Genomic DNA, 15503 nt, shown 5'->3' with positions numbered 1-15503 from the left:
TGCATTTTCTAAAGAAGATGGGTGTATATAAAAAAAAATTTACAGAATTTGAAAAGAAAACTTAAAGAGAAAAAATCCATATTTAATTATTTATAATATATATGCATCATAATTCCGATTCAATGTCAATGATTTTAGTGGTGTTGAACTTTTTCAAGTTTTTTTGTTATTTTGTTTTCAGATTCCAAAAAATTGTTAATTAATTGAAAATAAATTGATAAAACTTCAGTTTTTGATTTTGTTTTGGTTGTTTTTGTTTGTATATTTAAATATATATATATAGTGGTTGTTTTCTTTTCTTTCATAATAAATTGAAATTTGTACAAAATATTAATGATAAGTGTGTGTATAATTAAAAAAAAAACAATTTTTTTTTGTATGCTATGAGAGAAAAAATCACTATTTTTTACAAATACAAAAAAAAAACATAGTGTGTATGTAGAGTAAATATAATATAACTAAGATTACAAATAAAATTAAAATAACAAAAAAGCAAAAAAAAAATAATATATATAAAAAAAATACCGCTACAAAAATTCTTTGTTTCTGGGAGGGGGTCAAGGGGGATATAAAGGGGAGAGGTTGTGAAAAAATCACTTTTATAACTTGGGGGCGGGTGGTTGGGCATTAATTAGCTTGGCTTAGAGTTTGTTTTGCCTGGACTAGGCCACACAAAGACTAAATTTAAATTGCATTTTGTTTCTATTTTTATGTTACCAATAGTAATTATCAATTAGTAAGTAAGACCAACTTAACTAACAAACTTTGCAAGTAAACCGAAACGTTTTTCGTTTAAAAAAAAATAAGAGATGTTGCTCACTATCACAGTAAAAAAGAGTATTCCTTTACCAAAACAATCTCTAGGGGCTTTTTGTTGTAAAAGGACAAACATATGCCTTTGGCAAATTATTTTAAGAGGTTGGATAATGAAAAATTTCGATTGTTCGTTGAAAACACAAAAAAGAATTGTATATATAGTAGGTAGTAGTATGTACTTTACAATAAATCTACAATATTTAGGAAAATACCAAACTGATATTTTTGTTGAGATCTAATTGCAGTAGTAGCAGCTATAGCCGTTGTAGTAAAAGGCATGCTGGGGATGTTACAAAGTAACCTCCATCAGAATCTGATTTTCAGTTTAATCACTGCTAGCAAGAGCTGGCTGGCTGGCTGGCTGGCTTCACTTGCAAAATTTGTTAACAAGTTTTACAAACACAATTGCCTGAATTATGAATTATTGTTTACAAAAGGCATTTAAGGATTTTTAAGACTTTACCATCATTATCTTAACAAAGACAACAACAGCAGCCTTGAAATACATTTGATTCTTTGTAATGGTTATTTGTTTAACCTAAAATTAAAACACAAATAAAAATAAAACTTTTTACTCTGGAAAAGTTTTCACCTCTTTTTAAAAAAGAAAAGAGATTCACTATAAACTTTAGGTAGTTCAAATTAAATTTATAAATGGTCCATTTCTTCAAGGTTGTGGTGTATTTTCCAGAGATTTAAAAAGTTTTATTTGAAAATTAGCTCGTTACATACAGTATTGAGTTTGGAAATTGATGTTTGTTGGGTTTGGTCGAATGTGACCACAAAAAATAAAAATATATTCAAAAAGGATATGGAAGAAACGATAGAGGCAAGGTGCGCTTAGCTTGGCAAAGGTATGCAAAGGCAAAAATCGATGAAGAGTTCCTTCCTTTAACTCAAATAAAGTAATTCAGCAACATTGTCTTTATCTTTTCTCCCATTTCCCGTTCCCCATAGAAGGAGGATTACAGTTTGTACTTTTGTTTTTCTACATGTTGCTGTTGTTAATCCCATGTATTGGAAAGAAAACATGTGGGTTTAGTTTGGTAGATATTTTTTTAACATTTTCAAAATATATTTGGAGACAACAAAAAAGAAAAAGATAAGGTCAATTAAGGGTAATTACGGTATTTTCTAAAACATTTATACTGAATGGGAAAGAGTAGAGAGATAACTGCTAAGTCAAATACATATATTTCTATGGAGTTTTTTTTTATAACAAAAAGAGGACGTAATTTGAAATATTTTGTTTTGTTTTAAGTTGGGGTTTTGGAAATTAACATTGAAACACGCAGAGTAACTTATTGTTGTTGTTGTTGTTCAATTAATAAAGTTATGTTATTTTCGTTCTTTTTTTTTTGTTTGTTTGTTGTTTTTTTTTTTAATGGATAGTTGTAGTTTAAAATTGAGTTTTTATGTTTTTTTCTTTCATTTTTTATAGTTTTTTTGTTTGTTTTTGGGTTTACTTTTTTTTGTTCTTTCACACATATGTATATATATAGGGGGAGGATTTCCATACTATACTTTTATCCACTTAATTGTAGGCTAAGAAATTTAATTGATTTTTTTTGTTTGGTTTTTTCCTTCTTTTGTATATGTTAAATTAATATAGTATAATATTTTATGTTGAGCGCGAACCCAAATTATTCAAGAAGAGAGTGTTTTTTGTTTGAACGTTGGAATGAGGTGGGGGATACTTATTCTCAATATTCTATCCATCCATCCAACACAACAGAGACACGACCTTAATGGAATAACAAAAACGCCCAGCATTTGTTGATTCAATGCACAAGAGTTTGTTCTCGCCCTTGGCGCGCGTCATTTTTCATGCTTTTCATCTGGCACTGGAACCGTGGCGATGGCCTACAGGAACCTCATACAAACTCTTGGCTTTGAGCTGTTATCAGTTTAGATTTTTTTGTTTGATGTTGTTATTGTTATTGTTAAACAACTGATTCAAAAAGGTCCGGAACTACATCAATCCTGGTAATGATGGTCCGCTTTCATTTTTCTTTTTTAGATTTGTTTTATAGTTTTTTTTGTAGATTTTCTTTTCTTTTGTGATTTTTTCTTTTTTTTCCATCTTGTTGCTATTGTAAGTAATAAAATTTGGATATTTAAACTTATTTATGGTATCTTCTATTCATCTTAATATGTATATCATGGTTTTGTTGTTGATGTTTTCAGCTTTTCTTGCGCGATTTCCTTTCAAATTTATAGTTGTTTTTTAGGAGGATTCTTTACATACAAAAAAAGTTTTTGTTTTTTTTTTTCCTTCTTCTTCTTTTGTGGAACAGAAACGGAAAATATGTTTAAATTATGATGCATTTCTTAAGGTTGCTACACAAAAATATACACTCATCTCCTGTTCATATGCTGCCGCTGCTAGCTAGCTGTTGATTGCTGCAGTATATAGTAGGTATAGTTTTCCATAGTATTCTTGCTTCAGTACGAAATAAAAACAAAATCATCATCACATTACGAATGGTTTTTCTTTTAGCAGGATATGTTTTTGTTGTTTCTTTAACAGTTGTTCATCCAAAAAGAACACCCGCATTTAGTGCTTCGAGTTGGGGTGCAGTCACTTGCTTCTCTAACACCACCACCAACACAATTATCGTATCAAAATTTTTGTTTCTCATTGATGGCGACGGCTTTGTTATACATCTTCTTCCTCGCTCGATAATATTGATACTTTCTTCAGTGTTGACGAATTTTGAATTTCACCATACTTTTTGTGTTTGTTTAGCACTAAATTACGGTTGATTTGGGCATAATTTAAGAAAATTAAAAAATATGTTTGTAGCCTAGCATTCGATACTGTTATGCTATGTTAATTTAATTGATCCGGCTTCTTGTATCGTACTAACATTGCTCGAATATTGGAATTATGGGTGAAGTTGGCCAGTCCTCCTCTTCCTCAGAACTAACACTTTCGGTTCTGCAATAGAAAAAAAGAAGAATAATAATACAATTAATACACATGTTTATAGTCAAACTACAACTATAAATGCAAATAAATTAAAATTTAGCCCTTCTTACATTACTTACATTTGAAGGATTTAATATAAATGTTTAGACAAGTCGAGGTGGTGGGTATTTAAATACTTGATTGATATATTTCACAAAGATAAACAAACTATTTTTGTTTTGTCCAGTTACTTTCGTTCAGCTCAAAAAATTTCAATTTTTCGAAAAATTGAACATTTATATACGATTTGTTGAACGACAAACAATAGATAATCGCTACATAGTTGTATTTTTGAACAAGAGGCACAAGTAGATGGGAAAAGTGGTGCAAAAATGTTAATAAAAATGTGGCATCGTCCAAAAAAAAAAAGTGTCAAATTTGATACCAAAGTGGCACAACGGTAACGGGTGGGAGTTGACCTGATAGGTAACTTTTATATCCATTTTCTTCAAATGAAAGATTACCGCAACCACCGTTTTTAAGGCACAGCATTTTACATTATTATAGCAATCAGAAAAAAATTGCGTTTTCATTTTGGTTCTATCAAATACTGAATTATGACATACATATGTTTATATGCGAGTATATAATTGACACATACCAAAAGTATAGTCAGCAATTTTACCTAAGTATCTCGGTACCACCGGCATCGAAACAAATGACTCAAGTTTTGAAATAATCCCCTTTATTCCGGTTGGTGATGGCGTATTCGAATGTCGAAATTTGTATAAAATGGTTATGATTGTCGAAGACGAAAATTCGTATACATTTTTGGTATCACATAAGTTCGACTGTCAAATTTGACGAAAACGATCGACATATAAGTTAATTGCATTCTTAACTACATCGCGCCTGTTTTTCGCAAGAGTATGGAACATTCTATTATATTATCTTCTTTTATTTACCACAATATTTTTTTTATCAAACTGTCAAAGGCGAATAAGTTATCGAATACCACGAAATGAGAAATTCGACTACGGCTGCTGTCGATTTTCATCTTCAACAACGGGAATAAGGGTGAATAATTGGCTAATAGGTTCTTCTTTAGATTATACAAGCAGTTCGGGAGCAAAGCCAGCTCTCGATAGACGAAAATCCCACTTTACAAGACACTGAAGTCACCCGTGATCCCGGCACGGAATAGCTGTGAGCACCACACAAGCTGGAACATTGAGGTCCGATCTGTGTGGTGTTCATTGCTGTCACGATAAGCTAAGCTGCTAGCTACCGGGCGCGTCCACAGTTTGCGGATAGTGGAATGCTCCATCCAGAGTAGCTGTAACTGCAGTCGCGGACAATCAGCGGTATCGAGCGGAGAGTCTCAGTGTGAGGTCGTGTGGCACCGGCTCTTGTACAAATACTGAGTGCCTACGATGCTCGATATGACAAGGCGAGTTATTGGCGCCTTTAAATAACCAATGGCCACCCTGTTCCCGCGACGGATAAGAATTTCGCCCTCTAGTGGCTCAAGAAGTCAAGATCCAATATCGGTTTATATGGCAGCTATATCAAAACACGGACCGATATGATCCATTTACAATACCAACCGACCTACACTAATAAGAAATATTTGTGCGAAATTTCAAGCGGCCAGCTTTACTTCTTCGAAGGTTAGCGCGCTTTTGACAGACAGACGGACGGATATGGCTACATCGACTTAAAATGTCATGACGATCAAGAATATATAAACTTTATGGTGTCTTAGACGAATATTTGGAGGAGTTACAAACAAATTAGTATACCCCCATCCTATGGTGGAGGGTATAAAAAGTGACATGCTATAAGATAGGGACTCAAGCAAATATATGTGTTCGTTAAACAGTATTTTGTGCAAATCCATATTTTTATCTTTTAAACCCAATATTTGTCACCTACATTTACTCGCCTGTTCATCGATATTGTAAAAAAAGCCTAGACGAACGAAAGACAATCATTTTGATCCCGGTTCATCCATATAAACGAATTTTGGTATTTACTTCTAATGCGTTGTAAGCTCTTTTGACATCCCTTGACGAATCCTTATACACATTGAAGTATTTCCTTTTTGTCAAAATGGGACTATATATATAAATATATATATGGGAGCAAATACACCTTCATCTAATTTATCCCAACAGACATACGGGCTTCAGGGTGGCCTTAGAAAGAAATATACCAAATTACAATACTCTTTACCAGGTATAGGAAGAGGTATAAGAATTCACTTATGTCAGTTTGTATGTAGATTTGAACGGCGTTTTTGTTTTGCATATTATTTTGGTTCTCAATTTAATCGGTATCGGAGGCGATCTAACATAAATTCTTAAATACTGGTATATCAACTCAATACATACATGCAATGGACACATACGTATGTCAAAAACTCGCGATAACAAAATTTCATATACATGTTGGTGGTATTTGTGACAAAAACAATAATAATGAACGTATACGAAAAAAATCTGTATCTCCTCAATTTCAGGTCATTTGAAGTTGCGAAAAAAAATATTTTCTTTTGATACACTTAAAATTTTGCAAAACACATAGCGATTAGTAAAATTAGGTTATCATTATCATGGTAATGGTAATAGGCAATAGCTGAAAACAACAGTATAAGGCGTTTATGATAATAGAAAACAAAGCAGCATAGGTGAAAATTGTCATCCCTATACTCGTCGTGTAGGCCCCCACCCCATTTAGGGAAGTACAAAATCAATAAATATGTAGATACAACTACAAAAATGTTGATATCAAATAGAAACAAACATCTACTAACTACATAAGCGATGACAGACATCATGTGTTTTGCTGTTGTTAATTTTGCGTCAATAACAAAATAAGCAAATGGGGACAGCGGCATCCAAGCCCAGCCAGTCAGTCAGTCAGTCGGAGAGGTGGGAGAGGGATTATACATTCATACATACGATATGTATATTTTTCGTAAACAGGAGAAGATTTGAGAAAAAGAAACGAAAAATAGATCAACAATGTCATAAACATATGGATTTAGAAAACAATTTCTTTGTTTTTTGTTTTTTTTTTAACAATTTTGCAAAAACAAAAACCTGCTTTTATTGGAATATACGTATTTGATATGATTGTCTGCATTATAAATCATATTATAAATGCACTTAAGGGATAGCTGCAACGCACCTCCATTATGAACGATTGTGGCTGTGGTATCAAAACAATATTTTTCAAACATGTTGTTTTCTTTGTCAAGAGCAATGAACTTGTATAACTTTTTCGCTTTTGTTTAGGAATATTTTAAAATAAACGAGTACATATACTATATAGACATATATACTTACGTCTTATTGAAAATATTAATAATGTTGTTTTCGTTTCAGAACTAGAGAGGAGAATGACACTTTCCTGGGGTTTGTTATGTTTTACACTCTGAAAGATTCTTTAATTTTATGCTAATAATAACTTTAAGAAAATACAACGAGTACTTTTGCATAATTGGAAAACATTATTTTGCTGTCAAGTTTAGATAAACTTGTATGACAAACAAATTTGAAATGATTTTCGATCTTGTAAGATTGTCAAATAAACAAGCACTGTTTAAATCACAACGTCTGTAGTTTCGCATTGGTCATTGACATTTATAACCCTTTTCGCAAAAGGTGACATACATGTGTCTTAGTAGCTTTTAAAAACTTTCTATAGCTAACACAAGAAGAATTAGGGGTCAATTGTGGATAGCAACCTTAGTTCAATTGCGTTGTCAGTTGAAAAATTTACATTACAGAAGGGAACTTTCAACTGAAGTTGGCAATGTCAGTTGCCAAAAGTGAGATTTTTTGGCAACCTCTTTTTGGTAGTTGCTCTGTTGTTTTTATTATATATATTTATATATATATATATATATATATATATTTATATATATATATATATATATATATATATATATATATATATATATATATATATATATATATCGCCCGATTTTCATTTCTAGGATCACTGCAAGCTCAGTTATTGACCAATATTGCCAAAATTTTGTACAACGCTTTCCTCGGCACCTACCACATTATCTGAGAATTTTGTTCGAAATCGATTCAGAAATAGATATAGTTTCCATATATATGTTCGTCCGATTTTGAGTATTTTTCAATAATGTTGTAATTTGTCAACCGTAGTTATTACAGTTTAAACATATTTGCTCGAAATTTGATACAGATTGCTTAATAATTGGTTTTGTCTTGAAATTGTTCATTTGTTTGGATTAAAGCATCTACATTTTTTTTCGCCCATGAATATACCACTAAGGAACAGGGGCAAACTTCCTGCATATCAATGAGTGCCGTCAGATTTAAGTTTAAGCTCAATGATAAGGGGCCTCCTTTTTATAGCCGAGTCCGAACGGCGTGTCGCAGTGCGACACCTATTTGGAGAGAAGTTTTACATGGCATAGTACCTCACAAGTGTTGCCAGCATTAGGAGGGGAAAAGTACCGCTGAAAATTTCTCTGATGGTCTCGGCAGGATTCGTACCCAGCCGTTCAGCGTCATAGGCGGACATGTTAACCTCTGCGCTACGGTGGCCTCCGGTCGAGGGGGGGTGGTTTTACGAATTTCGTCATTCCAAGGGTTAACATTTGATTAAATTCAAATTTTGTTTTGCCTATTACCTTTTCACTAATCATAATGATCCTCTATTGAGTATGGTATGAAATATGTTTTTCAAATCTTTCTTGGCAATTCTAGAAAACTGAAGATGTGCTGATGAATTTTGAAATTTTTCGAATGAAAAGTTAGGTTAAACCCATAACTAAATTGGAGATGATTCAAGCAAAATGTTTTAAAAATTGTCCTACATAATAATTTTATAAATTGATTTAAATAATTTCCTTTACTTTTATTTGCGTAAATCGCTTATACATCATCATCATAATCACCAAGTATAAACATATGAAAACTTGTAGAAATTCATGGTATAGTTAGACCGACACATTTGCCCATTCACGCAGTTTATATCAATCAGCATAAAATTTGTCTACTACTTGAACGAACAACAAACACAATGAATGGTGTGTGTCTGTGTAGTTCTCTGATACGGGAGACCCACGAAAACAAGTACATACGTTTTGTACGTATAAACAAAGTCACACATACAGCTAAAAATCCAACAACTATAGAAATAAAATTCACATAAACGCGTGTGTCTCTCTCTTTGCACTCGTGATGTAGAAAACGAAAAACAAAATAGTCGAAAACGTAAAAAACAAAAACTACATATTCTGTTATTGTTGTTATTATTTTTTTTTTTTAATTTAGAAACTTGTTTACGCCTAAAGTTTATGCGTATCTATGTATGATGTTTTTTTTATTGTTTGTGTGTAGTGTTTTGAACGATGTGTGCCAAAGTGCAACAACAATTTATATTACTGTTAAGAAAATAGATTTAAAAACACGAAGAACCAAACACATACAACAATGAAAATGTGCGTTTAGATTATTATTGTTGAAGACACTTTGGTTAACCTCTTTAAGGCCGTTGCCTAGCCTTGCAAAAACTGCAACGCATTTAGGATAAAAACAAAACTGGTGGAGCTCTGTAACAAAACTTTGGGTTTCCTTTTGACAATCTTCATCCAAAATCATACACATTTGGTGTATTACGACTTAAAAACATTTTCAGGGTTAGCGGTACAAAAGCTCCATATGAAACACATACTAGACAGACATTCACGGGTTAAACAAACTTAATCTTCAATTAAATAACCTTTGATTCTTCATTGGTCTATGAAAACTAAGGCCCTCCAATTAGGAAAAATATTTTACATGGATTTTTTCTTCGATGTTTGAATATTGGAGGGGGTTATCACCATAGGGCCTAGATTTCCATATCCACCCGCCGCATCGAACGTTCGCCTGGATTCAAATCACGTTTTGAACATAGAAAAGAACATTAGTTGTGGTTTTCTTACAGTGTGCTGTACACTGAGGCGACAGCCCTTGCCGATGAAGAACTCCATCGGGTCAATCTAACCGGCTGCCATGGGATTGAGGAACCTTTGTATAAAGTGCTCGCAAAACTTTATAAGGGGTAAAAACCTTAACTCTGGAAAGTAATCTTTAATATTTTGTGCACTAATTTCATCCCTTGTCATTAAGACTACGTCCATTTCTAGGCGCTATAATTTGAATCGTGGGCAAATATGAGAACCAAGTAAAAAAACAAATTTTGGTTGAAAATAAAATAGCAAGTCATCGTTTTGTCGAAGGCTGCTTTTCCAGGCTTAAAATTAAATGAAAATTGAGGGCTTTCTGGTTCTTATATAGTGATATAATTGAAGCCTACCCAACATGAAACTTTGCACATTTAAACTATTTCCTTCAAAAAATTATTCGTACTTTTTCGTTTTATATTTGGTATATCCTTTTAAGATTCTCCAAAGTTTGTAAAATAATTATATACAGCAAACGATAGTCAAAACTTACCTCGATCGGCATCCATCGTCTACGACATTAGAAATGCCTTCATCAATGGTGGGCAGGTCTGTTGAAAATCGATTAGTTGGGCGCAAAACACGCAACGTACGGCTGGACAGTCTCCAAACCAAACGTTGCTTGTAGGGCTGCTTATTTTGTCCATTATAATGGGACAAAATGCCCGAAACAATACTAAAGCCGCAGGAGAAAACACGATCGGGAATCTGCAAAAATATTAAATTAATTTTTTACATCAGTTTCACGATGACATCAAAATTGTCTAGTTTTTTTCGATCAAAAATAAACTTACCCTCATATATTGTTGCAAGAAGAGTATATATTCAAAGACAAGCTTTAATTCGGGGCTGCCACGAGTATATGATTCCTTAATGTGGAAATCTAAATGCAGGCATATCAATACCAGAGCTAATGTGGATGGTGTTATCACGGTTGTCTTCACATCACACAATAGAATTTCCAAGCGATTCTCCAATTCTTCCAACTTAATCAATTGCTGATAGAATTCAAAGAATTGTCCGCCAATTTCCTTGGCCAGATTACGGAACAAAGCATAGTAAATGCGCAAATAGCTGACCGATGTAATGGGTGCATGACCCATTTGTACGCCCAGTTTATTGCCAATTACGCCAGCCATGCGTTCCAAATCTCCAGCGGTACAGCCACACTACAGAGATTAATTGGAAACGAATTAAATTAACACAGGAAATTATGAATGGATTGAATTTGTATCTTACCTGTGATATTGTAACCAAATCTTCGGCGGGTATAGGCTTTAAATTCAATTGTTTAATGGCCAAATGGAATGAGGCAACACTCATACAGGCCATATGTTTTGGCTTGACAGCCATGCGATCCAAGAAACGATCCACCAAGCTCATGGCTGAGAATAAAACATCGGAGGGGAGCTCATACCAAATTTTAAGGCAACGTAAAACATAAGCGGAGCCATCACGACCACCGGCTGTAACTTCACGCTAAGGAGAAAATAGAAGAACAATAAAAATTTCTTTGTAAAAACAAAACCTGGCAAGATTTGATATTATCATTCTAGAGAAAACAAACACAGATCAAAATAATTCGAAACTCTTATAAAGATAGGAAGGCAGAATTTCAATTACACCATATCTATCTTGACATACTGATTAATGAGGATGGAATGGTATGTGTTATTTAAACAAAAGTATGTAGGCTACCAACCTGATGCCACAGGAAATCTATCCAAACCTTTTTTTAAGCTTTGACGAATCTTTTTGATGTGTTTATAAAAACTATATATAGAACGAGTCTTTTTTAACTTACCCTTGACTCTTTCGGCAACAGTAGAACTGTGTGATATTTATCTTGTAATGCATCATATTCTTTGAGAGTATTGTAAAGCTCCTCAGATGTTAGAGATATTAATTCGTCTTCCAAATTGTTATTATTCAAATTCTTCTTCTCATTGTCCGTTAACGAAGGCTCCATGGTTTGGTCCATATGATTGTTGGCGGTAGGTGTTTGTTGATCCAGCTCAAATTTCTGATAATCCAAGCCAGCAGCACCCGGTGTTCCATACCGGCCCTCGTCAGACATCCTCATCCACTCAGTTCGCATCTCTGCAGTGTGGCTGCTGCCATCATTGGCTGCAGTATTTGCAGATTCAGCTGCTGCCGCCGCCGCCATCGCCGATGTGGAGGGCATCAGATCCATAGACCCTCCGGAGCCGACCATCAACAACTCTCGTGCCTTGGCAGATGTTGTGGCCTGCTCTTGATCCATGCGATAGGCATTTGTAGCCATTGCTGCTGCTGAATTGGCTGCTCCTACTACAACCAGGTCTTGAGGCTTCACCGTCACAGACATTGATGTGTTCTGCTGCATCAACTGCTGCTGCTCCTCCAAAACGCTGTTATAGCCGTAGATGATGTTGTTATTCAATTGGCTATTGAAATGGTGGTTATACAAATCCTCTTCAGAGTATTGATGATATTGCTCTTCTTGATTGTTTAGACCACTATCAGCGACGGCGTAATTGGCGGCAGCAGAGTAGCGTACAGGGACAGACATTGTGAGGGCTGGCCTAGTACCTATTTTTGCAAATTTTACAATAGGAATAATTTTCTTTTGTTTGATTTCAAATGCAAATATGCTTTCTCTTCAGAGATCGACAACTCACTCAAGAAGAGGAAAACACAAGAGGAATGAATGAAAAAAAAGTTTTCTAGGCCGTTTGATAATTGGTTTTTTCTTTATCAAAATTTCGTTAAAAATTGTTTGATTTTATTTTCAGCTTTTGTGTGTTTGAATAAAGATGGAACCTTGTTTATTGTGGTGGATATCAACGAGTTTTACTTTTCTTTCTCAATAAAACTCTCAATCTTATTATCTTTGTTAATTCAAGGCTTTTTCTTTTCTGAAAAGCTCTTACTTTTTTTTATTGGTAATGAAAAAATAAAAATATATTACCCAAATTTACCGAAAATAAAATTTATTGTTTGCTACTTGTGTTGTACACACTGGTTAAATGGAAGAAACCACTGAAATGACAGCAGGCTTCTAAGTTTCCAAAAACCTTAGTACTATTCTTTATATTTTTTGGCTTCTTTTGGGAAGGAAAACCAAAAATTTATTCAACAATTTGCAAACAACAAACAATTAACCCTCAAACGCTTTAATGTTTTCTTTGTACAAAAATGTACCACACTCGCTTTGTGTGTATGTATGTCCCAAAAGAAACTTTTTGTAGACAAAAAAGGTACGCTTTTTTAAAATGAATTTTCAAAAAAATTCAAAATTTCTTTCTATCAAAAGCACAATTTATGGTTTATTATGTTTTTTTTTGTGGAAACGATAATAAACTCTTGTGCTTGATATGATTTGATTTGGTACAAATGCGTATGATGTACTCAGCAATCTGTTAACGCAAAGCTATTGATTGCTTTCAATAATTCTCAATGAATTGGTGATGTGTTTTTTAACTTTTTCCTTCTATAACTTACGGTCTGTAGAGGAAGAATGTGGAAGGAATAAAATAAAAGATTAGTTTTGAACAGGAATTTCAATAAAATATCCATAATGTGAAATAATAATTGTGTAGAAAGGGGACAAGGGATATGAGGAATGGAGCTAGGTAGGCTAATGTGTGCTGTAAAAAAGAAAAAATCTCAAAATAAACAAATAAAAAAATATTAAACGTTAATAAATAAATACAAATGTTTCCTGTTTGTTATGGGGGTGGTATAGTATATAGATGAGCTTATTTTATGTATGATGATTGTAAGGAAATTTTTAATGCCGTTAAAAACAAGAGTCGAATTTGCAACATTATTTCTAAATTTTAATTTTTATTAATTCATTTTTGATTAAATTGTGGATTATGTCAGAAATTTTATTTGAAATGACAGGAAGAACTATGAAAAAGACCAACTACAACAACACAAAATGTGTAGAAGTGGTAGGAGTAACCTGTGAGATTTACGAATTTCGATAAGTTTTTCCAAAGTTACATAATTTTTAGTTTCTCTATCCTAATTATCAATGTATGAGTGACAACCAACAAGTATTGTGTTGAAAGTGTCATATATTTTTATATAAATAAAATACTTAAAATACACATTTTCTAAATGTGGACATAATTAACACCTGAAACGTATTTTGTTTATCACAATGATGCGTAAATATTTCTGAGATGGCTGTTAAGGGCAAAAATTTAACAAGACTATACAAATTCGCCTCCATTTGTATATTTTGCAATTTATACATCCAACTTCAAGGTGACTACAACAGTGCGGATCATTAACCTCTTTGCGTCATTGAAATTTACCAAAGTAGTAAAATGACAGATATGATATTCATACATGAAAAAAATCTATTTCGGTGTAGAAATATGGCATTCAGCCAATCAATGTAAGAATTTTTGCGGTGGTGCTTCGATTTCCTAAAACTATATATTTAATACTAGGAGGAAATATGACTTTACACATATTGATAAATTCGTTTCACCAAAATCCCACTTAAAGTCCCCCTCCTCAAAAGGAGGTCATATGGTCCTCAACTGGTTGGCAGTAAAGATAAAAACGCATACATATGCAACAACTGTTCTCACCTCTGTTATATTGCTATCTATATTTGTGTTGCTAATTTATAGTATCATCAAATTAGGTTGCATTAACGATGTTATTTTAAGTAACCCAACAAATCATACAAACACATGTCTGCCAAGTTCCATTTGGATTGTTGTCAATGTTAAGTGTTATTTCATAAATGTCTACAATTTGATAACAATTGGATTAAATACACAATTTACTATAATGCAAAAAACATTGTTGTCATAAAAAAAAATAAAATTGTAAACAAATGGTTTGGCCACCAACAGATGTCATTAAAAAAAAAAGAGTATACAAAGTCAAAAAACATCGGATGTACATACATATGTATGTACATAGTATGTGTGGGTTAAATGGGCAGTCGTGTTTATGAGCCTACAACAGAATGAGGAGGGAATTTCATTATGCGATTAAATTTTGAATCAGATAAAAATTGACTTCCCCATATTCATATAGGTTAGGTTAGGTAAGGTTATGATATCAATAGCTATAATGACCTCCTTCTTGCTTCCTTTCAGTATTAGCCTTCTCACGATCTGGATCCCCCCATTTCGAGCCTATGGCCCGTCTACTTAGTGCCAAACATCTGTGAGCCTTCTCAGTAAGCTCCTGAATGTGACACTTCCAATTCAGTTTCCTGTCCAAGATCACATCTAAGTATTTGAACTTGTCAGAAATCGTCTTGTCTTATTGAGGAAACGTGGTGCGTTACATTGGCCCACCTTCGTCTTCCTCGTTCAAGATACATATCCATGTATCCTGACCTATTTTTAAGCCTTACAAAACTTTAGAATTAAAAATTTAAACATTAATACTAATGGGTCGAGAATGAACTGACCCATCTGTTGAATTGCTAACGTACAAATTTCCATCTCTGTATTAAATTGCATATTCTTTTACAATTTATTGAGTAGCTGAATGCTCAAAACACTGATATTAAATGAAACTGAGAAAAATGTCAAAATTTTTACTATATTTTCGCAACCCTCCATAAGCGATCACCAACTCTTACCTTAGCTAAGTGCGTTGATAAGTTTTCGAAAATATTATTAACTAGGTACATAAAATGAATAAAATATACATTTTCTTAAACTTTTCAAAATCCAGACATGGTGATCGAGGAAAGCGGTATGAGATACTATGGAATTATTCGACTGATGTAATACCAAGAAAACATTCCGTGTTCTGCAA

General features: G+C 33.3%; 1 protein-coding gene across 2 annotated transcripts in view; it reads right to left on the bottom strand.

Moving 5' to 3' along the window:
* Positions 1-1853: 1853 nt before the first annotated feature.
* Positions 1854-15503, bottom strand: part of LOC106081474 (cyclin G) — a 56660-nt gene continuing 43010 nt past the window's right edge. For both annotated transcript variants that reach the window (XM_013243448.2, XM_013243449.2), the window contains exons 2-6: positions 11527-12293; positions 10962-11201; positions 10517-10891; positions 10216-10430; positions 1854-3757 (exon numbers count right to left, since the gene is read on the bottom strand). In XM_013243448.2, the coding sequence (XP_013098902.2) occupies positions 3682-3757; positions 10216-10430; positions 10517-10891; positions 10962-11201; positions 11527-12273 (1653 nt within the window). In that variant the 5' untranslated portion in view covers positions 12274-12293 and the 3' untranslated portion in view covers positions 1854-3681. The remainder of the gene's footprint in view (positions 3758-10215; positions 10431-10516; positions 10892-10961; positions 11202-11526; positions 12294-15503) is intronic.

This window comes from Stomoxys calcitrans, chromosome 2 (genome assembly GCF_963082655.1).
Source record: "Stomoxys calcitrans chromosome 2, idStoCalc2.1, whole genome shotgun sequence".
NCBI classification, from domain to species: domain Eukaryota; kingdom Metazoa; phylum Arthropoda; class Insecta; order Diptera; family Muscidae; genus Stomoxys; species Stomoxys calcitrans.
Note: the sequence above shows the minus strand (reverse complement) of the source record. Positions and strands in the feature narration are given on the sequence as shown.